The sequence below is a fragment of the Vipera ursinii genome, assembly GCF_947247035.1.
Source record: "Vipera ursinii genome assembly, chromosome: 6".
NCBI classification, from domain to species: domain Eukaryota; kingdom Metazoa; phylum Chordata; class Lepidosauria; order Squamata; family Viperidae; genus Vipera; species Vipera ursinii.
This window is the reverse complement of record NC_139515.1, coordinates 59,624,386-59,650,430: the sequence shown is the minus strand read 5'-3', so window position 1 is coordinate 59,650,430 and position 26,045 is coordinate 59,624,386. Positions and strand designations below refer to the sequence as shown.

At 39.6% G+C, this 26,045-nt stretch overlaps 1 protein-coding gene across 3 annotated transcripts; it reads left to right on the top strand.

The window, feature by feature from the left end:
• The first annotated feature begins 6 nt into the window (after positions 1-6).
• Positions 7-25,876, top strand: XRCC6 (X-ray repair cross complementing 6). 3 transcript variants are annotated; one of them, XM_083366031.1, is made up of 13 exons: positions 7-109; positions 6,091-6,182; positions 7,234-7,346; positions 7,810-7,948; positions 9,592-9,846; positions 10,488-10,671; positions 10,901-11,087; positions 12,686-12,854; positions 14,817-14,978; positions 16,010-16,139; positions 17,001-17,101; positions 17,805-17,918; positions 23,732-25,876. In XM_083366031.1, the coding sequence occupies exons 2-13, from the start codon at positions 6,107-6,109 to the stop codon at positions 23,932-23,934; spliced, it is 1,833 nt and encodes a 610-aa protein (XP_083222157.1). In that variant the 5' UTR covers positions 7-109; positions 6,091-6,106; the 3' UTR covers positions 23,935-25,876. The 3 variants fall into 3 exon arrangements, with proteins under 3 accessions (XP_083222157.1, XP_083222158.1, XP_083222156.1); XM_083366032.1 differs by lacking the exon at positions 7-109 and adding an exon at positions 1,180-1,314; XM_083366030.1 differs by lacking the exon at positions 7-109 and adding an exon at positions 1,228-1,310.
• The last annotated feature ends 169 nt before the right edge of the window (positions 25,877-26,045 follow it).

Genomic DNA, 26,045 nt, shown 5'->3' with positions numbered 1-26,045 from the left:
GGGAGCCGCGCTGAACAGTAGAAAGGCGGGACCAAAGAGTTTACGCAATTGTTCCACGTGGACGGCATCGTTGAGGACAATGCGAGCCTGTCTTTGTCGCATGCTATTGGTTAGAGCGTGCGGAAGGGGTGGGACATCGAGACGTTAACAAGGAATAACGGTTTAGGAAGTTGGTGGGTGGTGCGTACGGGAATTACGTTTCTTACGGAGATTAGCGCGCAGTGGAAGGCTTCGGAATGAAATCAATATCAGACTTCCATTACCTTTCAATATAAATAGATAAGAGTAACGCGTTCAGTTTGCTAGGTGAGTTATGTTTCGTTTTAGACCTTGAGTCCTCTTGCCCGCTAAAATCTGCCCGTGCAAAACGATAAAATTTCTTCCAAGTCGAATTCGACTCTCGGTATCTTTAGGCTCCGGATTGCATCGATCACATTGGGAAAAGGAAATGGGTTGTTGCTGCCTCCTTCCAAGTTCTTTCGATTTTCCTGTCTATTATTAGGATTTCCTAGCGGTCTACTTTCCATGTACTAACTGAGCATAACCTTACTCGGCTTTTTAGCTTAGGTGGGCCAGGTGCTTGCTATCTTATAAAGCAGTAAATTGGTAAAAAGGCTTTTTAGAAAAACTATGATTGTATATGTTATTCTCTCAATTTCTCAACAGAGGTTGGCACCAAACATAGCGTATGCTCTTTTAATTAAATATCCCCAAGAAAATGTGTTTTTTGTGTGCGGTGTTTTAAATTCTCGGAATTTAAATACAAGCAGTTGCTTTCGCCCTTAAACCATCTATCCAAGACACTTTCCAGATTGCAGGGGCGAAAAAAAGTACTCTTACAACTGCATCACATCATCTCCCCTCACCGACCTCCTTCAAGACTTCTCGGGCTTCTTTGATTTCTCTGCAGTCGCATCGAGACTTTAAAAATGATTTTGCATTGCTGTACTACTAAATTACAGCAAGTGAGGCAAAAATAAGGATTCAGCTTAAACAACGGAAGGCAAACTCTCTTACAGTACAGGCAATCGGAATTTCGGAATCTGCGATTCTTCATTTTATATCTACGATTAATCGGAATACAAGGATTACTGTAGTGAGGCATTTGGAACTTGTCTGTGTACGGCCATTCCTGCTTTTCTCTCGCTACTGGAGTTGCTTTATTATCTTTTTTTCCCAAGGGTTGGAGGTTCGTTGTGACTGACAGATTCCAATGCTGGAATCCATCAAAGAGGAACCCAAAGAATAACCCGGATGGGTTGGGGACTTCCTTCAAAGGCCCGCTCGTGAACGCCGGCTTTTTATCGGCTGTAGGTTCGAATCGGGAATGGGGCGGGTGGGGTGTCGTGGGATTGGGACTACAATTGGAAGATATTCGGTGGACTGATTCTGCCCGCCTTGGTAGCAAATGAAGTAGGGACTGAAACGACGGAAGGGAAGTTGTAAATAGTTGAGACGTCGCTGTTTCTGTTTATTCCTTGGTGCAGTGTTGTAATAGCGGTTTATAGTTTGAAAATATTAAGACAAAGCAATTCTACCAGCATTGAAGTAAATAAGTAAGAAAATAAAGGCAGGTCTTTCACGTAGAGAAGACGAGTTTGGGAGCAGCGAATGCCAGCTCTCGTCCCTTGCCGCCTCGGTGCTTCCGTTTTCAGGCACACAAAGATGCGCCCGAGGAATTGTTGAGGGTGCTTGGAAGAACGAGTTAATCTCTTCCACGTGGTCCTTCTCAGAAAGAGAAATTTTGGGAGTTGAAGGATGGCAGGGCATCACACGCTTCTGGAAGTCACGTTTTTGTGCAGTTTCTTAAGTGGATGGACATACTGAATTCAAGAATTCCTCTTTAGCAAAGATGTACAATACAGGCTCACAATCCTATATACAAAAAAAGCTTTGCAAATTATTTCAAAATATTCATGCATAAGGTCCCTTCCAACTCTGTTATTCTGTAAGATTGAATCATACAGTTGGAATGTAGTTTCAAACAATGGCTAGGCCCATAATAGTGCTAAGTCATGGTGGCTAAGCCACCAGACTAGAAAGGGGGAGACTGTTAAGTTCTAGTTCTGCTTTATCCAGCTGCATGACCTTGGACTAGTTTCTCTTGGCCTAAGTCACCTCACAAGATTGCTGTTGTGAGGAAAATAGGAGGAAGGTGTGTGGGATATGTTTGCTGCCTTGAGTTATTTGTAATAATAATAATAATAAAAATATACAAAATAACTTGATATGATAGGAAGATTTAATATCTTCAAGGGCCTGAGAGCCTCTGACAGATTCAACCTTGTGGAACTACTGTAGTGAAAAAAGAAAGGAAAAAGCTAAGAATAATCCATATTGTGTTGAAAGTAGATGTAAAGATACTTATGAGGAACTTCAAAATCAAATATCAAAAGAATGTCAGATGAATCTTGTACAGTTGTCAAGAAATGTGTGGTTATAGTTGAAACATTTGCTCAAACTAGTATGCTGGATGATGAGAATACTGACAGAAGGCTCTCCTCTACAGCAGGTTTTTTCATACTTTTTCAAGCTGCAGAATCTGTTAATTAATCTTTAAAATTCCTGGCACCCCTAATCATGAGGCAAACCTTTAGTAATAGAAAATTGGTACTGAAACACACACACACACACACACACAGAGAGAGAGAGAGAGAGAGAGAGAGAGAGAGAGAGAGAGAGAGAGAGAGAGAATATATATATATGTCTGTTATGGAACCTTATCAGATTCTTACATTGAAGTTTAAAAAAACCCTGCTTTGAGCATGAAATTTTCCCATATAGATCTGTAGTTGATTATGTGACCATACCAAAGCCACAAAGAAATATTTATTGCTAATGTGTTACTACAGTGTTCCTGTTCAAATGCTTTGGAAACAGCTGGATAAAATACCTGCTGTATTATCTAAGATATATACTATTGAATATATTGATTTTGTCAATGTACTTTATCCTTCAGTAGTTCAGTTTTAGATTAGATTACCGTATTTTCCGGCGTATAAGACGACGGGGCATATAAGACGACCCCCCAACTTTTGAGATGATTTTCAGTCTTATAAGCCGGAAAATCGCATGGCAGGCTGGCGGGAGCCGGCAGGGCAGTCCTGCGCACGCACGCACTCCCCGGCTGCTCCTTAGCAGCTGGGGAGTGCGCACGTGTGCAGGACTGCCCTGCCGGCTCCCGCCAGACGCTCTTCCCTCTTGAGGCAGCATTGCTCCCTGGCTCCTAAGGAGTCCTCGGGGATGCTGCCTCAAGAGGGAAGAGCGTCGGACGGGAGCCGGCAGGGAAGTCCTGCGAGGGTTTGCGAGACAACCAGCAGCTGCCGACCCGAATTATTTCCTGATGAAGACAGAACAAACCCCCGAAGCGGCAACAATGGGCACTTCTCTTGAAACGACCATAATACAACGGCCAATACCAAGTATGCGCGGGGGGAGGAGAGGAGAGGAGAGATAAAGAATGGAAGCCGAGCGTTTGTCTAGAGCTGCCTTAAAGCTTCTTAGGAAAAGAGGGGAGAGCCTCTCGCCGAGGACACGACGGCAGCGCCCTCTCACCTTCCAGCGTACAGGCATGACTCTTCGCCTGCCTGGAACTAGACGTGGACAGCGAAAACGTGCAAGTCTTCTAAGGGGAGAGAAAAGAAGGCGGTTGCGGTGGAAGCAGAGAAGGACGCAACAACTGTAAACAGGCGTTTCCTTGACAAAAAGCCCCGCGGCCTACTTGGCTCCTGCCTTCGGGCGCCTGCGCGAGAGGTCACCAATCAGAGCCTGCATGCGCGTTTGCCTTCGACGCCCCTCTGACTCTTCCCTTTCCAACTGCCGGCGGGCTTACTTGAGCAGGAGCGCTTTCTTTGCTAGCGGGGGAAGAGTAGTCGCGCGTCCGAGGGGAGAGGGAGGGAGGGGTTAATGTTGCTCTCTTCCCTCTTGGAGAGATCTCTATAATCGTTGTTGAATTCCTCCTTTGGGTGCTTGTAACTGCTGTAGGATAAGGTGGGTTTATGTTTATACGCAGATTCGTGTTCAAATAAACCATTGGTGAATGGGATGACCTTTCGATACTTACCCCTCCCCCCCAACAGATTGTTGAAATAAAATGAGGCAGAGACGAGCATCACTCCGGGTGCCTTAATGTGTAATTAATACCGCTTCCCTTCCACGTTGCTTAGCCTTAATTCATGAAGCAAAGGAGGATTTGGAGAATTGGAAAGGAGGACTCATGGGGGCAATGCAGGACAGTTGAGGCAGCATCCCCGAGGACTCCTTAGGAGCCAGGGAGCGATGCTGCCTCAAGAGGGAAAAGCCTCGGGCGGGAACCGGCAGGGCAGTCCTACACACGCGCATACTCCCCAGCTGCTAAGGAGCAGCCGGGGAGTGCGCGCGTGCGCAGGACTGCCCTGCCGGCTCCCGCCAGACGCCAGACGCTGATTTTCCGGCGTATAAGGCGACTGGGCGTATAAGACGACCCCCCAACTTTTGAGGTGATTTTCATGGGTTAAAAAGTCGTCTTATACGCCGGAATTAACGGTAGATTCCAATTTGTTAGTCTCTGTTTTCTTGTCTAATAGTTTTTGCTTTTGAAAGCTCTGCAAGTTAATGTGAAAACAACAACTAATCTTGATTATAGATGAATGTAAAGCAGAATAGTTGCTTCTTCACAGAACATCTTGCCCCTTAAGATGAGGTTGGCTCCCACTCCTCTGGCCTTCCAGAAAAGCCTTAAGACCTGATTCTTCCAAATGATATTGGGGTATAAGAGTGGCATCCACTCCTCTAGGTCAGTGATAGTGAACCTTTTAGAGACCAAGTGCCAACTGCAACCCAAAATTCACTTATGTATCGTTGGGTGCTGGGTGGGTGTGGCCCATTGGGTGGGTGTGGCCAACTGGGTGGGCATGTCCCATTGGGTGGGGGTGGCTGCAGTGGTAACGGCAGACTGGGTAGGACTAAAAAGTTCAGTCAATCAATTCCAACTTTGCAAGATCTTTTTTTTCCTGCACGAAGTTGAAATTGATTGAACCTTTTTTTTTTGCACATGGCAGCAGAGGCCTAAAGTGAAAAGGTTTTATAAAACCCAGCTGAAGGCCTAGGACTGGGGCAACAGCGCACGTGCCCACAGAGAGGGCTCTACGTGCCACCTGTGGCAAGCATGCCATAGGTTCGCCACCACGGCTCTAGGTAGCTGGTGTCTTGAAGGAGCTCCCTCTGCTTTTTTAACCTTTTCACTGTTTAATTTTTTAATTTTTGTTTTAATTCCATTTTCAACTCTATTTTTAAGTGTCTTTTTATATGTTTGTTTTTATATGTAAACCATCCTGAATCATGCAGTTCAGATGGGTGATGTAGAAATTTAATAAAAATAAAATTGGATAAAAATAAAATTAAAAAATAACATAAATAATCCAATTTATTTTTCAAGGCATGCTATCATAAAATTTAACAACAGTTTGCAGACTGGATAAGCATTTAAATTGCTTGAATTTTATCTATTAAGTTTATTGGTAGATACTGTTAGCTCATTCCAAGTTTGTAAAATACTATCTTACAGTAACCAGTATGGATGCTAGGAATTGTAATTATAATGTAGTAGTAATATGATAGATTTATAATTGTCTTATTTTACTTATTGTCCCTCTAACAATATTCTATGGGATATTTTGTTTACAGAAATTCAGAGTTTGACAAAGTTATTGATCTCTTTGGTGCAGGAGACTGAGCACCTCTTTTCAAAAGTGAAATTAGAGAGATGACTAAAGATGTTGTCAGACTGTGGCTATTTTATTATTGTTATTTATTTTTAAAACTTGATATTTCAGGGGCCTTGTATATGGTTATTATGTCATCTATTTCTGCTGTCCATGTAATGTGTTTAGCAAATTGTGCAATGTGTTGCTGCTTACTGAAACAATATTGAACTGATGGATAAATTTAAGAGCTGGGAGACTGAACTGAAGCAAAAGTAGGATGCGTGACCATCTTCATGTTTGCATCTGTGGAAAGACTTCTGTCTATGGAAACCAGTCTGAATATAGGAACAGTTTCCCCATTTCTCTTTCTTATAAGTTATTTATCTGTATCACTCATTTTTTGTAGTTAATACAAGGGAACCATGTCAACCTGGGTATCTTACTACAGAAATGAGGGAGAGGAGGAAGAAGAGGAAGACGAAGCAGCTGAAAACGCTGGTAACACTCATTTTCAAGGCGTGCATATGCTGTTAATTTGCCAGATAGAAATTTGCAACTATATTACAATGGTATGGGGGAACCAGACATCTTTTTATATGAAATGTAATGTGGCATAAGAAAAATTTTGTCTCTTTTTTATTGAAGTTTTACAATACATTTTTGAATACAACCCCCCCTCCCCCTCCCCTCTCCCCAACTCTCCCCAACCCTCCCCTCCCCTCCCCCCTCCCCGACTTCCCAGAGCTAAATACAGGGTATAGAAATACAAACAAACATAATCTAAAATATGCAAACAACAATAAAATATTAAATTCTATCGCACTTTAACTCTTAATAAAATAACTACAAGCTAATTATACATCATATAAATCCGCTACTTATTCAAATGCTAAGTGAAACTTTTTAGTCCCATATTTATGCTGAATATAATCAATCCATCTCTTCCACTCCACAGTGTATCTCTTTTGCGATTGATCTTTCAAATACGTTGAAATCTTTGCCATCTCCACCAAGTTAGAAACTTTTAAAGTCCATTCTTCTATAGTTGGCAGTTCTTCCTTTTTCCAATATTGCAATTTTGTCTCTTTAATGTGAAAATTGGTGCAGTGTCCTGAAAAACAAACATACACTGGTGCATTCTGGATAAAACAAGGCTTTTCCATAGTAGGTACCCTAATGCCTACAGGAAGCACACAAGCACATTGTGAATTGTACACTTTCCTGTATAGGTGTGATATAGGTCCTTGGTAACTCTTTACCTACTATAATTATTGCTGAGAAATGAAAACAAATAGAACAGGATGCTTTAAATTACTTTTAAATAAATGCTGTTAGTCTTATGGTGAGTTGCAACATGAGCAAACTGTTGAGCTAACCCCCCCCCCCAAAAAAAAAGCTACATTAAATTTCTGTGCTGTATAGGAATGTATATCCTTTGTCCCAGAATCACAATGATGATTATGTGATTGTTATAATTAAAGAATATACAATAGTTGGACTGGATAAATAGGATGACATACATTAAATGCAACATTTTCTACTTCTGTAGGAGTATATAAATATGGAGGTCGAGACGCTTTGCTCTTCTTGGTGGATGGCTCAAGAACCATGTTTGAGTCTTTTGATGATAGTAATTTCACACCTTTTGATATGACAATTCAGGTAAGATTACTTTTTCTACATCCGTAAATTTGAAAGATTCTGAAATGCTTTGTAGTGATAGCACTGTAACATGGAGTAAGACAGAATTTTTATTGAGAGGGCAGAAATGAGGTTTCAATTCAGCATTTCCTTAATTTCTTGATTAGTGTATTATTCAGAAACGGAGCATATGCTCCATATGCAAAAGGTCTGTGAAAGGTCCTCTAATAACTATGAGGAGCATTCCTGTTTGAAACATTGAGAACCAAAGACATGGAAACTTGTTTACCAATCTGAACTAGATGGAGCAGTGGTTTCTAAGATTTTTTTCAGCTATAAATGTTCTGAAGATCAAGTGTTAGAAAATGTGGCCATACTTAGAAGTATTTATACTATAGAGCTTTATAACCCCACATCTGTCAAAAGGATTAGATATACTTATGTTTTATTCTCCCATCCCTACATATTTGTATTTTCCTACTAGTGCATTCAGAATGTATACAAAAACAAAATCATCAGCCATGAGAGGGACCTTGTTGGTGTTGTGTTTTATGGAACAGAGCAGCATAAAAATTCAGTGAATTGTAAACACATATATGTTCTCCAGGATTTGCACAATCCAGGTAAAACGGGAACTATGTGGAATGTATCTGTGATGAAAGAATGCAGGGATACATAATGCAGGAATCTTCAAATTGCGAGTGAGGATATCTGGGAAGCCATAAGAAACTCAGACTTGCATTAAAAACACTAATTGAAGTGGGAGTACTATCAAAACTCATTCTGGCTTTGCTCCCTATTTTGCCTGCAAAATCCTGCAGTGGGCAATTGGTGTGATATAATTCAGAGTGTGAGAATCTGTTATAAATAAATTAAGAGTTCATTATTAAAAAATAAATGGTATATTTATTATTTAGCCAACCATAATATCAATAAAAACTTTCTGTTTATTCATGAGAATATGTGGTTCACACAAATTTATTATATGGGAGGGTATGGTAATACAAAGTTTGAGAATCATTAACTAGGTTCTCCACCAGAATGCCACAAGGCTTAGTTCTGCGTCTTCTATTCCTTAGCATTTTTTATTAATGATTTGCATGAAAAAGTGAAAGAATACTTATCAGATGACACAAAACTGGATAGAATAGTTGACAGAAATGCAATTCCAGACATTCTTAATAGGTTAAAGAAGGAGGCTGACAACTAAGTTATAAAATTTAATGTCAAAATTAATTAAAACAATATTTAGGTAAGCAATGTAAATGTAAAACTAATTAGATTACCCAGTTAGATAATGCTATTTTTCTCCCAAATTGCTGTTCTCTATTTAAAGCCTCCTACTTAGGTTATGTTATTAATCCGTAAATAATATTTTCAGCCTTTTTCCTCTTTTCAAGTAAACGTATTTATTTATTTATTTATTTTATTTAGTTATATTTATATACCGCCCTATTCCCTGAGGACTCAGGGCGGTTTACAGGGAATTAAAAATCCAAAATACAAAAATTAAGAACCAAATTAAAAAATATTAAATTGACCCTGTACTCAATTAAAAAGAACCCCAAATTAAAAATTTCTCCTCAGTCTGGGCCCGAGAGCTCGAAGAGCCAGGTCTTCAGGCCCCGGTGGAATGATCGGAGGTCGGGGGCAGTTCTCAGCTCCACCGGCAGCTGGTTCCAGAGGGCAGGTGCTCCCACCGAGAAGGCCCTATCCCTGGGTGTTACCCGCCGGCAATCTCTTACCGGCGGGACCCTGAGCAGACCCTCCCTGTGGGAGCGCACTGGGCGAAGGGCGTTTGATGCCGGCAGCAGGTGTTCCCTCAGATATCCCGGACCCAGGCCATGTAGGGCTTTATAGGTGATAACCAGCACCTTGAATTTCACCCGGAGGGCAACCGGAAGCCAATGCAGCTCACGGAGTAGAGGTGTTACATGGGAGTATCGGGAAACCCCCATTACAACTCGCGCGGCCGCATTCTGCACCAGTTGAAGCCTCCGAGTGGTCTTCAAGGGCAGCCCTTGAGGCAAGGGCAGCCCGAGTGGTCTTCAAGGGCAGCCATTTAGCAACTAAAAAAATAAAATATTAATGATCTAACAATCCTGCCTTGTTGAGCAATATTATTTTCCTGAATTGCAAATGAAACACAATGGATAAACTATTGAATGATACTGGGGTATCATTTCTTGAGCCGTAACACTATCAACTAACTCTTTCATTGCTTTGGTTTTATGAGAACTGAGTTTTGTTTCGTTTTCCCTACCAGGGGCAAAACGGATATTAGAGCTGGCCAGCTATGAAGGAGAACAGGGAAAAACTCTCTTCCAAAAGTCATTTGGCCATAGTGATAACTATTCCTTAGGAGAGGCACTCTGGGTTTGTTCTAATCTCTTCAGTGTTGTCCATTTCAAGATGAGCCACAAGAGAATCATGCTGTTCACCAACGAAGATGACCCTCATGGTCAAGATAGTACTAGAACCAAATTTGCTAGGACTAAAGCTGCTGACCTACGAGAAACAGGTTAGTATTTTATATTATAGATAAAGCATAATTTAGAGTAAATGTGATACCTCTTTTCAGAAAAGCAAACAACATTTCCTCAATTTTATCTCTATGAGGAAGCATATGTGAGTTGAGAGATTATCAGTAACGCAAAATAATTTAGGAAAACCTTTGTGGTTGAAGAGTTGAATGCATGTTACTTAAGTCCTAGAGTAACTTATGTCCATATGATTAGATTACCTTGCTGGTGGACTGAACTTTAGTCACCAAGTCTATTAAATGCTTCTGTTTTCTATAGTCCAAAAATGTGAAGTATTTCAATATGTCCTGGGTATTGCAGCAAAAGGAGGGTAAAACCAACTAACACTTGACTTCCTAAATGTACAGGAAACTACTAGAGAACACCAGTTCTGAACACTAAACTTGAAAGATTTTAATGTTATGATCTGCTCATCTCGCAGCTTTTGGTTTCTGATGCCTCCCCTGCTCTCATTTAGGTGCTTTTTTGTAAAAGTTTCTTTTCTTGTTTAGTTCTTGGAGGTTTCTTTACCTAGTAAATGCTATCTTGCGCATACCTGGAGATCACCATAAGAAATGATATCTATGTTTTCATAAAGGAAACAACCTCTTCCCCCCCTCCCACAATTCTGTTATTTCAGGAATTAACGTTGACTTAATGAACCTAAAGAAGCCTGGAGGGTTTGATATTTCCTTATTCTACAGAGACATCATTAATACAGCAGATGATGAGGACTTAGGAATCCAGTTTGAAGAGTCTTGCAAATTGGAGGATCTTATGAAGAAAGTACGAGCAAAAGAAACAAGGAAGCGAGCTTTAAGTCGGTGAGTATCAAGAAACATCCTCTTCCTCTGGCAGGGTAATCTGGGAGGCTTTGGAGATATCATGATAACAGAGAATTAATATTAAATAGTACATAATATTAAATTGTGGAAAGTTTCTTTACTGTCTTTTCAGATGAAAAATTGTAATGTGTGTTCATCTCTTTAAAATGGAAATTAAAATATTGTACAAGGTTTCAAACACTTAAATTTGTATTTATTGATTTTTTAGGCTGAATTTATATTTGGGAAAAGATGTAATTCTTACTGTTGGCATTTTCAACTTAGTGCAGAAGGCTGTCAAGCAGCCTCCAGTGAAACTTTATAGAGAAACTAATGAGCCACTGAAAACAAAAACACGAACCTTTAATCGAGAGACAGGTAGTTTGCTTCTTCCCAGTGACACCAAGAGGGCTCAGGTAAAGTTTTAAACTTTTTTATTTTCCATGTTAAAAAAAATTTGAGGGACAGAAATGTGTAGAAGCCATTATATCATGACTTACGTATCTGAGTTTCCTTGCTTTGCAAAAGGTGATGAATTCATGCCTTAGCATCTCTTGGTTCATAGAGTATCAAATACTGGAATTTGTATTATGTGTTTTTTTTCCTTCAAGCACATCATAAAACTGCTAGGAATCAGATACCTTCTGTCGCTAAGGCAGGTTTACATGTAGGAAGCTAGGGCTAGTATAGATGGATCTTACTAAATAATTGGCAATCATTAATTTTAGTTTGAGATTTTTTTAATGCATTGCTTTTGTGGCAATATTTTTGTTTATGGCTTAGATGAAAATTGAGTGAATATGATATTTTATTGTTTATCATTATTTCAATGTTGAGACTGCAATTCTAAGTGACTGCAACTTACAAGTAAAAAAAATGAAATACATCAAGAGGAAAAAAAAGACAGCTAATGAAACCATTACCCAAAAAGCCAAAAACCAAGTAACCTGTTAAAAGGGTTGGAACCCATTCTAGTTCAGAGTCTATATATTTTAAATAAAAACATTCTTGTATGTGTGGTTCTAAAGGCTGGGACAAAATAGGAATTCTTTAGTATACGTTTGTTGCAGTATTCACTAAGACTGTTCAGTGCTTCAGAAATAATTCAGAAATATGCAGTATGCAGGAATTTTGCAGTATGCAGGAATATTTTAATTTAATTTAATTTAATAATATTTGTATACCGCCCTTCTCCCTGAGGACTCAGGGCGGTTCACAGGGCAGAATAAAATACTAAATACAACGTTAAAAAGAGATTAAATAGTTGCCCATGTTAAAACAGTTAAAATAGAATTCTAAAACACCAAAACATATGAACATAGCACCTTTCTGCATTGCTTCAGAGTAGTTGCAGCTCTTCCTCGAATTCTGTGGTAGACACCAGCTTAAAGAATTGCAGAGAAATGCTGGGCTTGTACCACTGTATGCTCTAATTAATCCTTTTGGGGGGATGTAATCCCACACAGAAAATCTGACTGTCCAAAAGTATACATACTCAGTCTGGTTATTGTTGTTGTTTTATGTGTTTATTTTATTTATCACATATCATGCTTGTGTGCCTTTGGGTAGTTTACGGAGAAAACAATACCAGTGATATTGATGATCTCCCTCAAATGTAGACAAATTGAAAGTTTTTAAATTGTTATGTAACTGGTGATATTCCCATGTTAGAATTCTTTACAGAAAAGGTAGGATATAAAGAAACTCAAGGAACATAGAAAAATCTGGTAACAATAAATGTATTTATTTTGTTAGAGAATCAGCCCCAGTCCCATTCTGTGCTTAAAGCTAAGGAGAAATGGATGATTTGAATGAATTTGTAACCTTCAGGAGTAGAGTATGAACTCAGGGGAAATATTTGCTCTTCTTTGCTTTATTTCTTAACACAGTCAGCATGGAATTTGATTTTTGTGGTGTTATCTTGTTATGAGGATTCTAATGGGCTTTATTTACAACTAGGATAATTTTTGTTATATTTTTTCAGCAGCTGCTTTTTCCTGATTTCCTTTCTTAGGTTTATGGGAATCGTCAGATTGTGCTAGAGAAAGAAGAGACAGAAGAAATAAAAAGATTTGATTCACCAGGCTTGTATCTGATTGGTTTTAAACCCTTGGTAATGCTGAAACCATATTACTATATCAGGCCTGCACAGTTTATCTATCCTGATGAGTTCTTAATGAATGGTAATTATAACTGAAGATTATATTCTGCTTTTTATCTTGAGTTGCTAACTTCCAGAATATACTAGCAGCAACAATATCAACAGCAATGGAATTCCTGAATGAGATAAATGTTATTGTCATAATCAGAAAGGATTAATTTCTAGGCTTTGGAAAGGAATCCAGAATAAATTTCATTAGCAAAACAGGTTTTTAATTTTACTTTTTTTCAGCATTACATGCTGCAAAATGATTTAACCCAGGTCATCTTATAAGATTAACATACAATGTAATAAAACAGAAGAAACCCATGTTAATAGTAATCATAAACAAAACCAGTCAAATAACAGTGATGTTTAAGTAACATATAACACAGGTATCATGTTTAGCAGAACAATCAATCTCAATAGCATATGAAAAATAAAATAGGGCCATCCAAATGCTGGGGTGTAACTTGTTCCATAATATTGGACTGATGCAGTGATAGAAGAACCTTATTCCTATAGCAGTCCAACCCTCTCCTCCCCATCTTCCTGTTGTGGACCTACTCATTTGGAGTGAGTGGTATCCCATCCCAGCCAGCAGGAGGGCATCAGACATGCAATTGCTGAACAAGCAGCCATTTAGTTCTGCTACATTCATACTGAATTGTTTTGTCCTATCCTGATCCTCATAGCCTTTAGATGCTGGGTAAGGTTCTCTGGAATATTTCTTCTTAAACTCCGAGTACAGATATATCGCTGTGTATCATCACCGTATTGATCATAAATTATTCTGAATCCATTGATGATCTCCCCCACTAGATTCATGTAAATATTAAATAGAATGGGGGAGAGTGACAAATATTGTGGGACTCCATATAAAAAGTGTTTGACCTCTTATCTCTACAATTGTTGACTGATTCTGCCTATAGCAGAAATGATACTACTGCAATGCAGTATTTCAACTAGACCAGAAGGTAACATGACTGATAGTATTAAATACAACGGAGAGATCTAACAGGATGAAAAGAATTGCACTCCCACCATCCGAATTCTGATATAATTCATCAGAAGGCCAGTTTAATATTGGTGATGAAGTTCTACATGATGGAGATTTGTAAAAGGAAGTGTGGGAGAAGACTGTTGACATCCACATGTAAAAAAAAGTCCCAGGTCAAATAAAAAACACAAGTAACCTTCATACATGTTTTGGGGAAAATGTGCTATAACGTCTTGATTAGTCCCAAAGCATTAGAATAATTTAACCAAAAATCAGTGAGCCTTTTGGCAAATTGATGTTCTTCTAAAAGAGAGAACCATGTTGTGGCTGAAAAACCATCCCATTGCAAAAATTGGGCAACAAATCTCTTGGGAGTTAAAGAGAGATTATCAGATTGCCTAGATGTGCTCCGTAAAACTGCTTTTTTGAGAGCAGACAGCAGGAACTATGTTTTTGTGGTCAGTTTGCATTCAGTTGGGAGTCGTAAGGTTCCATCCTGCTCATAGCTGCTAATATCAGCTATATGGATTCTAAATTCAACTAGTTTGGACTTTATGTATTTATTTATTTGGTTTTCTTTAAAAACTTTCGGACTAGCAAGTTTTATTAAAATCAGTGAGTGCCCAATCCTTTTTTAAAAAAACAAAACAATTTAATTATAAGTTTAAACATTTGTATTCTTTGGAATATATAGCAAGAGGGATTATTTTTTGGTTTTGGAAAATTATACATGGATTAGTTTAATGGGGAGGGGTGAGGTTTTAGAGATGGGTTTATAGAAAGTGAGGGAAGATGTGGAATGAAGACATGTTGATTTTAAGTGACACATTCTTGATATTGATTGTACTTATTTTTGACTTTCCTATTTTTTTCTTTTCTACACATTTTTTATTTAATGTATCTCTTTATTTTATAGTTCTATATGCTTTACTTGTATAATATAATCCCTAATAAAATTATTGGGGGGAAATAATAATTTAACCAAAAATGCACTTTTATTTAAAGGAAGTACTACTCTGTTTAATGCCTTGTTAACAAAATGTTTGGAGAAAGGAGTGATGGCCATATGTAGATACATACCACGTCAAAACAACCCTCCCAGGTTTATAGCTCTGGTCCCACAAGAAGAAGAACTGGATGAGCAGAATGTACAGATAGTCCCTGCAGGTGATATTTTTATTGTTTTATTTTAGTTTTGTGATTGGCTTAGAGATGTTGCTCTGATTTTTTTTTCAAAACAGTATCAAAATAAGATATTTTGTTTATACCATTATAAGCAGCATGGAGCAAGTATAACGTGAAAGATACTTATTCTTTAATAATACTGGAAAAAAGATATTTGGTATATCCAACAATAATAGGACAGTGTGGTGAAATAATTTATGTGCAGGTATTTCTCCTCCTGAATTTTATTCCTTTCCTGTTTTTGTATTACTGATAAAAAGATTTGTAAAACCTCCAGAAAAAGTAGGATATTCAAGTTCCATATTTGGCATTATTTGTAATAAAACCAATGAATGTGGCTCATAAATAATTTAATAAAATTATTAAAATACATAATAAACTGTTTTGTGTGTGTGTACATGTGTGTAATATAAAATTATGTGCAGGCACATGTATATGTGTAATCAAGTTAAAGTTTGAATGCTGCCTCCAACTAAATGTTTTTTAAATTCTTGAAAATAAAACCTAGTATGTTATGTACATTAATTGAATGTGGACATATGTAGGCCACCTCTGATTACAATAAACTGTATATTTCATTAACAATTGTTCTTTGATTGCCTGTCACTTCTTCTCTACCTCTTTCTGAGCTTATTGCTCCAACTATGGACGGTGTTTCCAGTTAGATATATGTTCCCTTCTGAATTATTTCTAATAAAATTAATGAAAACATGAATAAATTATTTCTACTCTGTCTTTTTAATTACGTATCTACATTGATTATCTCTTCAAAAGCAGTCACTCTTATTGGCACTTGAACAATTTCAGTAATGAATTGATATTTTAATAATTTAATATTTCAAGCAGTTTAATACAATTGAAGCATTCAGGCAATTTGAATGCTTAGATTATTTATCTTAGATTATTTATCAAAATACTGTGTATTTGGAGATTACATTGACAGAATAAATGTCAAATTGTCCTTTCAAATGACTTGGCTTTCTATTGTATCTTTTTCCTTTCCTTCTGCTTAGGTTTTCATCTCATTTTTCTACCTTATGCTGATGACAAACGGCATATTGACTTTACTGAGAAGATATCAGCAAATCAACAACAAGTGAACAAAATGAAGGAAATAATCCAAAAACTTCGATTCAAATACAGGTGAATATAAAGATAAAAATTAAGATATATGCCTAGCAAATAATAACTAGAAAACCCTTCAAACTTCAGTGTCTTTTTCAATGCCCTATTTTGCCCATGTACTGTAGAAGTTAACCATACTGTTCATGGTGTGACTTCGGAGCAGTCTGTCTCCTTTCTGTCTGAATATGTCATTTTTGCTCAGTTTTAATGCAGGATGCAGAACTTACTTTGGACTGAGCCTAGCTTTCCAAACAAGTCAACTTTTTAATGAATTAAATCTAAATTTGGTATCCAATATATCTAAGATGAATATATACAATAAATCCTTTTTGCACTATTACAATGTCCTACTTTTGAATAGAAAATCAAATTGCTTCTGCAGAGAAGGGACAAATTTAAGCTTACTCTATAATACTTAAACATTCATCCTAGAGGGGGAAAATATGAATTGAAATATATTATATTTAAAGTAACCTTATATATATTATATTTAAAGTAACCTTCAGGTTTTCATTAAACAATATTTCTTTTGGCAATGTTAACTGATGTCTGTTGTTTCATAAGACAAGGAAAAACCAAATATTTCTCTATAAGAGCACCAAACATTACACAACTATGTGTTATGTTCTGTTGAGTGGTAATAGCAAAACATTCTGCCATTCCTCTTTTTTGAAATCTATATAGCAAAATCATTCCATTTTATGACAGACACATTTACATTCAGAACTGGATAATCTCCCACAGAAAGATATTATGCTTGAAGAATAATTTATTATTCTTTATTAATATAAATTGGGGGTTTAAATTGTCAATGTGTGTTTGAATCTTCATTTCTGTATTATGATGACATTCTTGGCATTTTTTGCTGGATTTTGACAGAAGTGAGAGCTTTGAAAATCCAGTACTTCAACAACATTATATGAATTTGGAAGCACTGGCACTAGATTTGATGGAGCCTGAAAAAGCTGAGGATCTGACAGGCAAGAATAATTTAGTATAATATAGTTTGTTTTTAATATGGTCTTTGATATGTCATAAGCATTTAAGAATACAATAAGCAAATGTTATAGAACTATTTTTTTTACAGAAGTAGTAAAAATATTTGATAGAGTTGTACATTTGTAATGCTTAAATGCTTACCTGACAGTTGAAAGTCATTCCTGAATGTAGGGATTGTTTTTAAAATGAATAAAGTATAAATATAAAAATAGAGCTCATTTTTCAGTGTCTCCCTCAGTAGTTGGAATCTTTTTTTAAAAGATCCTAGATTACAATTTCCAATCTGTACTATGAGGGTTTTTTGAGACATGTTTGTTTAACAGTTGATGTATTTAAGTTAGCCAAATATTCTTACCTTCCGTTTCCTGCCTAGTATCCATATTATCTTACCATTTCTGTTAGCTAATGAAGGCTGAGGCAAAAAAACCACTGAGTTATAATTACTAGCTATTGTCTAATTCTTTAAAATAGTTATTTACTTTGTTTTCAATATGTCATTTTACAAAGCAAAATATTTTAGTAATTAGCATTAATAATTGGTGCTTGTTTCTGTTCAGTCAGATTTTATAGATCGGTTCACGGCCTCTGCTGCTTTAAAGCTCAAAAATATATTATGTATATTGAATATCCATTATTTCTGTGTTTTTAAATACCAGTTCTAAAGTAGTCTTCCTTCCTTTCCAGTGCCCAAGGTTGAGCTAATGGATGGCCGACTGGGTAGCCTTGCAGAGGAGTTTAAACAACTTGTTTATCCACCAGGCTATGATCCTGATGGGAAAACTATAAAACGGAAACAAGGTGGGATGAAAGAATACAGAGAGAAGAAGATAATTGTGTCCTTAAATGCATATGCCCTTTTTAAATTTGCCAACATTCTAATGTGGGATCCAAGTATATATTTTTCTCAGAATATAAGTATGTTCTTGACCCAGGGTGCAATTAAGCATAGCAATTATCAGGTACATACTTAGCAGCTTACCTGCCATCTAATACTAATTATGAATTAGAATATAGTTTTTTAAATAAACATTTTATTAATTTTCTAGTTTTGCAATTATAAGTACTTAACAAACAACGTTGTCTGGGTCCATTAGTAATTCAGTGGTACATATTAACTTCCTCAATCTAGATCCAATACTACACCATCCAGTGCTTCCTCTCTTCTGATGGTATACATTTTTCCACACTAGTCAAATATAATTCTTATTGCTGTTAATACATATACAATTGAATATCAACATCTTTATCACATTTTTCTAATATTATACATAATATCAATAGTGTTTGTTTAAAATATCTTTTCTAACCCAGACATACCTCAATTGCATTTGCACTTAAAATCCATTTGTTCAATCAGTATCCTGTTTTTCCTGCTTTTTTAAAAAAAAATTTGATTTCCCATCAGTGTTCAAAGTGTCTCTACTACTTATAGTTTTCTCATAATTATATTTGGGTAACCGAAAGCTTCCCTTATTCATACCCTCTTAGCATTTTCATATTTCCCTTCTCATACTAAAATATAGTATTCTAGCTGCAGATCCTATCTTTTTAGTTATAATAATACTTTTATTTCTAACAATGATCGATTCTCTTAGCCATGTTCAAACATCTGTTTAATAATATAATATCCCATCTAATGGGTCAAAATCTCATTTTTCTTCAGTCTTACTCTAGCTTTCTTCCTTTGCCAACTAACTTTCCAAGTCAATGCATTTGAATCATCAAGTAGTTCTTCCTCTATTTTTGTGTATATTGTTTGGAATAAGAAAGACAAATTGATTAAAGTAATTTTGAAAGAATGCTCAGCCCATTTATATTCATTAAACAGCCTCCCTCCTTTTCCAATTTTCCACAATTCTCCTAACAGCTTTATCTTCCATTTGATCAGCTCTTCTTCCTTATCCTCAAATGTGTTCTGAGATCTTGACAAGTAAGATATCTTTTCCATTTCTGGTATTATCGCTACATCTTCTAATTCTTCATTTGTCTGAGTCTGTTGATTCCTTCCTTTAGGTCCTCCATCTTTGCATCTGCTTCCTCTAATTTTCCTTCTATTTTCTGGGTTACTAGTTCCTTCTTTGTAGTCATTTTCTGAATTTGTAGGTTTAGTTTAGAAAATTGTTCTTTTATCTCCTTTGTGTTATTTTTAGTCTCATCATGAGCTAAGGCAATTGTCTCTTGTATTGATTTCAACATAGAATTTCTTTCGAGATTCATCAACATTTTCTTGTTGGTATATCAAGCTGGGGATAAAGACAACTGTTAGGGATGGTTTTTTACCATTTAAGACTAAGTATGGAACATCCATTTTGTTTTCGTATGTGGTCTTTATAGTCCAATCTATCTAGGGATTTAAACGTTTCAGGCAATTGTCATTTGAACTCCAAATTATCCAGCCAGCCTATCAGTCTGTCCTTAAGCCTCCCCTAAACAAGTATAAGCAAAATTCAAGTTTTTCTGTCCAATGAAAAACATATCCTTTCTGTCCAGAGGGAAAAAAGCAATTAAAAGTCATTCATCAATCAAAGGTTTATAATCCAAAGTATTCCATCATCTCAGTCAGTAATGCATGTTTCTTCTACAGGGAAATAGCTCCACAACACAGCTCTAAAAGCCAGTTTCAAAATAGTTTATTGTCTCTGCCACACAGATAAGCAGCCCTAGAGATTTTTCCCCCCTTTTCCCAGCTGCAGTCTTCAAAAGTGAAAGTTTCCAAAAATAACAAAAGTCTTATCTGAGTCTGGGCTTCAAGCCAATTTTCCTTTAAGCATAATAGATTGTAGTGCTGTGGTTCACCACTAGATGTTGTTGACACAGTCTTCCAGCTTTTTAAATCCAAACTTATATTGCAAGCTTTTCAATTCTCTTTTCTAAAAAAGTCTCAAAAGAACTTTTAGTTCCCAAATTGCAAAGCAATATATCTGTATTGATTCCAAATTAATCTTGTAATTTTCTCTGTTTTCCCCAAATCAATTAGTTCGTGCTTTTCTTTTCCTGAGGGGAAAAGGCAGAAATTCCACTTCCCTCTCTCATTGGGGAGGATTCTTTGCTTTGGGCAGTTTTTTCCAGGAAAAAGTTTTAAAGTCATGAAGAGAGGATAAAGTCTCACCCAGTTCCATCCACGTTGCTCAAAAGTTGCTCGTTAGTACTTACTTTCTTCGGTTGTCAGCAGCTTATGACTGGCCATATGAATATGGCCAGTCTTTCCCCCGCCGGTTGGAGGGTTTCTTCAGATCAAATGGAAGGGCCATTGCCTCTCCACAATCAATGAGGGTCCCCTCCTTCGTCGGCTCTCTGGGGCAACTTTCAAGCCTTTTTAAGGTCCCCAGCAGGGCAAAATTGAACGTGGAAAACAGAGCCCTTTCTTCCTGCATCCTTCACGCCATGACGCCGAACCAGAAGCTTGAATTAGAATATAGTTTGATGGTGATCTGAGAACCCATTTTCAGAAACAAATTACAATAGATCAAAACATTTATGGATTTAATTAAATGCAGTTAACAATTTATTGCTTGTGACCAGCATCTGTCTCATAGGTGGCATTTCCTAGTTGACTGTGTTCAGAAGCTAAGCAAAATCAAGCCTGTTTAGTATTTTAATTTATGTCACAAAATTAAAGCAACAACAAATTGGAGACCCACAGAAATACCAGAGCTGTAGATTAGATTAAGAAAATGAAATAAAGTAGGTAATCCTCGATTTACATTAACAATTGAGACCAGAATTTCCATCTCTAAATAATTGGTTGATAAAATGCAACTCCATTACTTAGCCAGGGCAATCCCTGCAGTCCTTGTTGCCATAGTTTATTTAATCCCATGGAAGTTAATGAGAGGCAACCTCCTGCTGGCTTCCCACAACCAAAGTCAGTGGGGAAGCTAGCAGGAAGTTGCAAGTTCCAGGCTGGCAGGCAGTTATGAAGGTGCTGAAGATGGGGGAGGAAGGAAAGGTGTGTGTGACAATGTGAAGAGAGGTTGTGTGAGAGGTGTCTTGTGGGTTTTGGTCCAGTTTTAGTCATCACATTACAAAAAAGATGTTGAGACTTTGGAAAAAGTGCAAAGAAGAGCAACTAAGATGATTAAAGGCCTGGAGCTGAAGAATGGTTGCAGGATTGGGAATGGGCAGTCTAGAGAAAAGAAGGACTAGGGGGGACATGATAGCAGTATTCCAATATTTGAGAGGCCACAAGGAAGAGGGGGTCAATTTATTTTCCAATTTATTTCCCCCACCCGGAGAGAGAAGCGTTTCTGTGTCGGCGCAGGCACAGATACCCCTCGCTCGCGAGCAGCCTTGCCCTAGCCCGCCGGTCACACCCCCCCAGATGTTGCGCCCGGTGCGGCCGGCCCCCCCTGCACCCCCCACGCTACGCCACTGCACTACAGTCCTCGTGTTTCCCAGGGTGTAAAAGAACAAGTCTGTGAAAGCGGGCGAGAATTCATTTCTTTTAAACCGGCTGCAAGTACCAGGAGCCAAAGTTAGCCTCTCCGAAAGCCTCACACCCAAAGACGCAGGCACGCCCACACCGAGGAACGCTGCTGCTGGCGAGGCTCGCAGACGCTGCCGTTCTTTCTTTCTCGTTTGCGGGAGCGCGAGGCGGCGTGCGCATACAGAGGCGTATATAGACCCAGGGAGCCGCCGAGCCTTCCCCCACCCGGAGAGAGAAGCGTTTCTGTGTCGGCGCAGGCACAGATACCCCTCGCTCGCGAGCAGCCTTGCCCTAGCCCGCCGGTCGCGCCCCCCCCAGATGTTGCGAGCCTCGCCAGCGGCGGCGTTCCTCGGTGTGGGCATGCCTGCGTCTTTGGGTGTGAGGCTTTTGGAGAGGCTGCCTTTGGCTCCTGGTACTTGCAGCCGGTGTAAAAGAACAAGTCTGTGAAAGCGGGCGAGAATTCATTTCTTTTAAACCGGCTGCAAGTACCAGGAGCCAAAGGCAGCCTCTCCGAAAGCCTCACACCCAAAGACGCAGGCACGCCCACACCGAGGAAAGCCGCCGCTGGCGAGGCTCGCAGACGCTGCCGTTGTTTCTTTCTTGTTTGCGGGAGCGCGAGGCGGCGTGCGCATACAGAGGCGTATATAGACCCAGGGAGCCGCCGAGCCTTCCCCCACCCGGAGAGAGAAGCGTTTCTGTGTCGGCGCAGGCACAGATACCCCTCGCTCGCGAGCAGCCTTGCCCTAGCCCGCCGGTCACACCCCCCCAGATGTTGCGCCCGGTGCGGCCGGCCCCCCCTGCACCCCCCACGCTACGCCACTGCACTACAGTCCTCGTGTTTCCCAGGGTTGCCCGTCATGCCAGACATTCCCTATAGCCCGATTCTTTAGCTCCCCACGTTCCTTAATTCGAGCGAATTTTGTCGGTGCTCCGTGGAGAAACAATATACAAATGCTGTTTATTTAACCGCGCAAAACTTTTTTAAGACTTTTCATTTCTGTTTTATGCATGGGCTGGGTGGGTCACGAAGTTTACCTCTGGGGACAGCCCGGCCACGCCCGCGCCCATCAGCTGTTCGGCGGGCGAACGCCGGACCCGCAGGCGCGCCAACTGCTGAGGCAGCTGTGGGGAGCCCAGCCGGTGGAACCCACCCGGCTCTGGGGACAGCCCGGCCACGCCCGCGCCCATCAGCTGTTCAGCGGGCGAACACCGAACGCCGGTGGATCCCGCCCGGCTCCGGAGACAGCCCGGCCACGCCCGCGCCCATCAGCTGTTCGGCGGGCGAACACCCAATGCCGGTGGATCCCGCCCGGCTCCGGGGACAGCCCGGCCACGCCCGCGCCCATCAGCTGTTTGGCGGGCAAACGCCGGCGGCCGCACCAACTGCTGAGGCAGCCGTGGGAAGCCCAGCCGGTGGATCTCGCCCTGCTCTGGGGACAGCCCGGCCATGCCCGCGCCCATCAGCTGTTCGGCGGGCGAACAGCCAACGCCGGTGGATCCCGCCCGGCTCTGGGGACAGCCCGGCCACGCCCGCGCCCATCAGCTGTTCGGCGGGCAAACACCCAATGCCGGTGGATCCCGCCCGGCTCTGGGGACAGCCCGGCCACGCCCGCGCCCATCAGCTGTTCGGCGGGCGAACAACGCCGGTGGAACCCGCCCGGCTCCGGAGACAGCCCGGCCACGCCCGCGCCCATCAGCTGTTCGGTGGGCCAACGCCGGTGGAACCCGCCTGGCTCTGGGGACAGCCCGGCCACGCCCGCGCCCATCAGCTGGTCGGCGGGCGAACGCCGGACCCGCGGCTGCACCCACGGTCGGGGGTGAACGGGGGGGCCATGAACGGCCACAGAGCACACGTGCCGGCAGGGATGGCTGGGAGAAGGCTGGAGACGGCTGCCGGTGGTTGCGCAGCTCCATCAGCTGAGAGGCGGCAAGAAACAGCCGCCGGCGGAGTCAACAAGCAGCTCGTCGTGGCACAGAATATAGATATGTTGCTAAGAAGGGGCCAAGCTTATACTTATACTCCGGCTTATACTCGAGTCAATAACTTTTTCCAGTTTTTTGGGGTAAAATTAGGGGTCTCGGCTTATACTCGAGTCGGCTTATACTCAAGTATATACGGTATACATGAAACATTTCAATGATAGCAAATAAGTGACAAATAACTATGCCCAATTTATTTCTCCAGCAGGTAGTGGTAATGAACAACCAGAAAAGAAAGCAAGGATAGAACTGTCTGAAGAGGAGCTGAGGAGTCATGTTGATAAAGGCACTTTGGGTAAACTTACTGTGCCAGTTCTAAAGGATATATGCAGGGTTTATAAGCTAACAGGTGGTGGAAAGAAGCAAGAACTTTTAGATGTGATAACTGCACATTTCAATAAGCACTGAGTTTACACTCCCAACTGCTTCTAACATTTTAATGTTGAAAATCTCCTAAATGTTGAGATTTTTTACAAGAAAAATTGGGAATATGTTTGCATAGGCATTTGATAAAAGGGAGTGGAATCAGGTTTTTCTCTTTGTGAAATTAATAGTAAAAGCCCCTTTCCACTTCTGGGTCTAGATTTGATTGTGCTACTTTCATCTTGTCTTTAATAAATGAGCTTGGTTTGGCTGTCAGCTTTTTCGTTCCCACTATTTCACATATAACATAATGCACAAAGTATTATTTAGGAAAAATAGCTTATTTTTGGAAGGATAGCACTATATAAATTTGATTTTTACACTTGCCTTAAATATATAGCAAACCTGCCCTGGCTTTTTTTCCCGGTCATGTTACTTCTTCCAAGCATGATAGAAACAACGTACTATTCAGATTTTATAGTGGTTTTTTTCTCTTCAGGAGGCACCCTGTACTTAATTTTTTTTAAAGCTGAATGCAATTTGCCTACTAATCTGTGATAGACAGTGACCCAAAGGGAATCCACAATGACCCACACAGCCAGCATTCATTACTAGACTGGTGTCCTCTCTTGTGAATTAGAACATTCTTAGCTGCCATCTTCTTTCCATTTGATGGAACAGCTAATTGGAAGCTGGATGAATTGCAGAGTAATGTGGGAAAGCTGGTTTTTTTGGGGGAAGAGAGAAACCTTACTACCATACATTCAGTTGCCAGTAAGTTGTTCACTAAACTGATTGAAAAAGTGCTGTCCATATGCAGAAAAGTTGGAATCTTACAGAAAAGCATGGTTTTAAAGGCACTTTTTTTTACCAAACCATGTTCTTTTATGGCTAGTCTATTTCAACTGAGTGGCTGAAGTTTATTAAATTTACTTCCAATGTAGGTGGGGTAATCTGATCTAAATTGTGAAGAAAAAAGTTTTCTGCATCTTTGTTACCATTTAGCGTCACTAGGAGTTTTGTAGCCCAAGCCTGGTGGCACAGGAGGGGATTAAGATAATCTGTGGTAGTCAGCTGAGTTTGCTTTACTGTGGCTTGGCAGCAATGCTGACATAAGGCTGAACCTAGCTAGAGATTAAAATATTGGGAAGCTCTGACTCAAATCTATCTTTGATAATGAATACTCACTAGCTAACTTGACTTTTGGATCACTCATACTTTTTCAGTCCATTATCTCAATTATTACTGTGAGGTAAATTACTAAGGGAAAAGGGATTCCTATACATGTCATCTTTAGCTTCTGGAATAAATTTGCAAGACACATCTTACAAATGAGTTATAAAAATAAAATGCAGAAAAAACTATTAACAGCGCCCAGTCAACCTATTGAGTGTGACAGGCATTCTTGCATAGTTGAGCACATTTAACACATGCAAACTACATATTACTAAAACTTCTATGTACGTTTGTAATCTTCACTGGGGCAAAATGGTACATCAGAAAGCAACAACTTTGGAATCAACATACTTCAAAAGAGTTAACTTACAGAATGCACCCAAATCTGGTAAATATGATTCCTGTAGGAATGAAATTTGGTAAAGGTATAGGTGTTTCAATGCTGCTGCACTGCTGCAGACAAGTCATAGTTTTCAAAAGGCAATAAGAAAGCTGGCAGTCAATCTTAAGTTTATTGGGGAGGGAGGGAAGGTTTTTTCCCCTCAGTGCTCCCTTGTCAAGCTTCCCACAAGGAAACTCAAGCTGACAGAAAATAAGTCCCACTAATTTTTTTTGCTGTCCATGGTTATTCTGTTTCTTCGTTTAGGTAAGGAAATATCTGTGAAATGATGACCCCAAACTGGTTACATGTTGTCTTGTTCCTTTGTATAATTCCATTTATGCATCTGAAAACTTTATATCATACTAAATGTCTTTGTTCTTTTCTATCTGGAAAAAGACAATGTTTTAAAGTTTTGCTAATAAAATAGTGCCAACAGCTTGCTGTTATCTCATCCTTGTGCAGCTGGTTAGAGGCCAGCATCCCAACACATCTAACTTTCTAGAAAGCAGCATTGATTAGGTAAAATTTGGAAGAGTATGCCTATCAGAATCAGTGGTTTATCTCAGTTTCAGAGAAGATACTGGGCATGTTACTTATT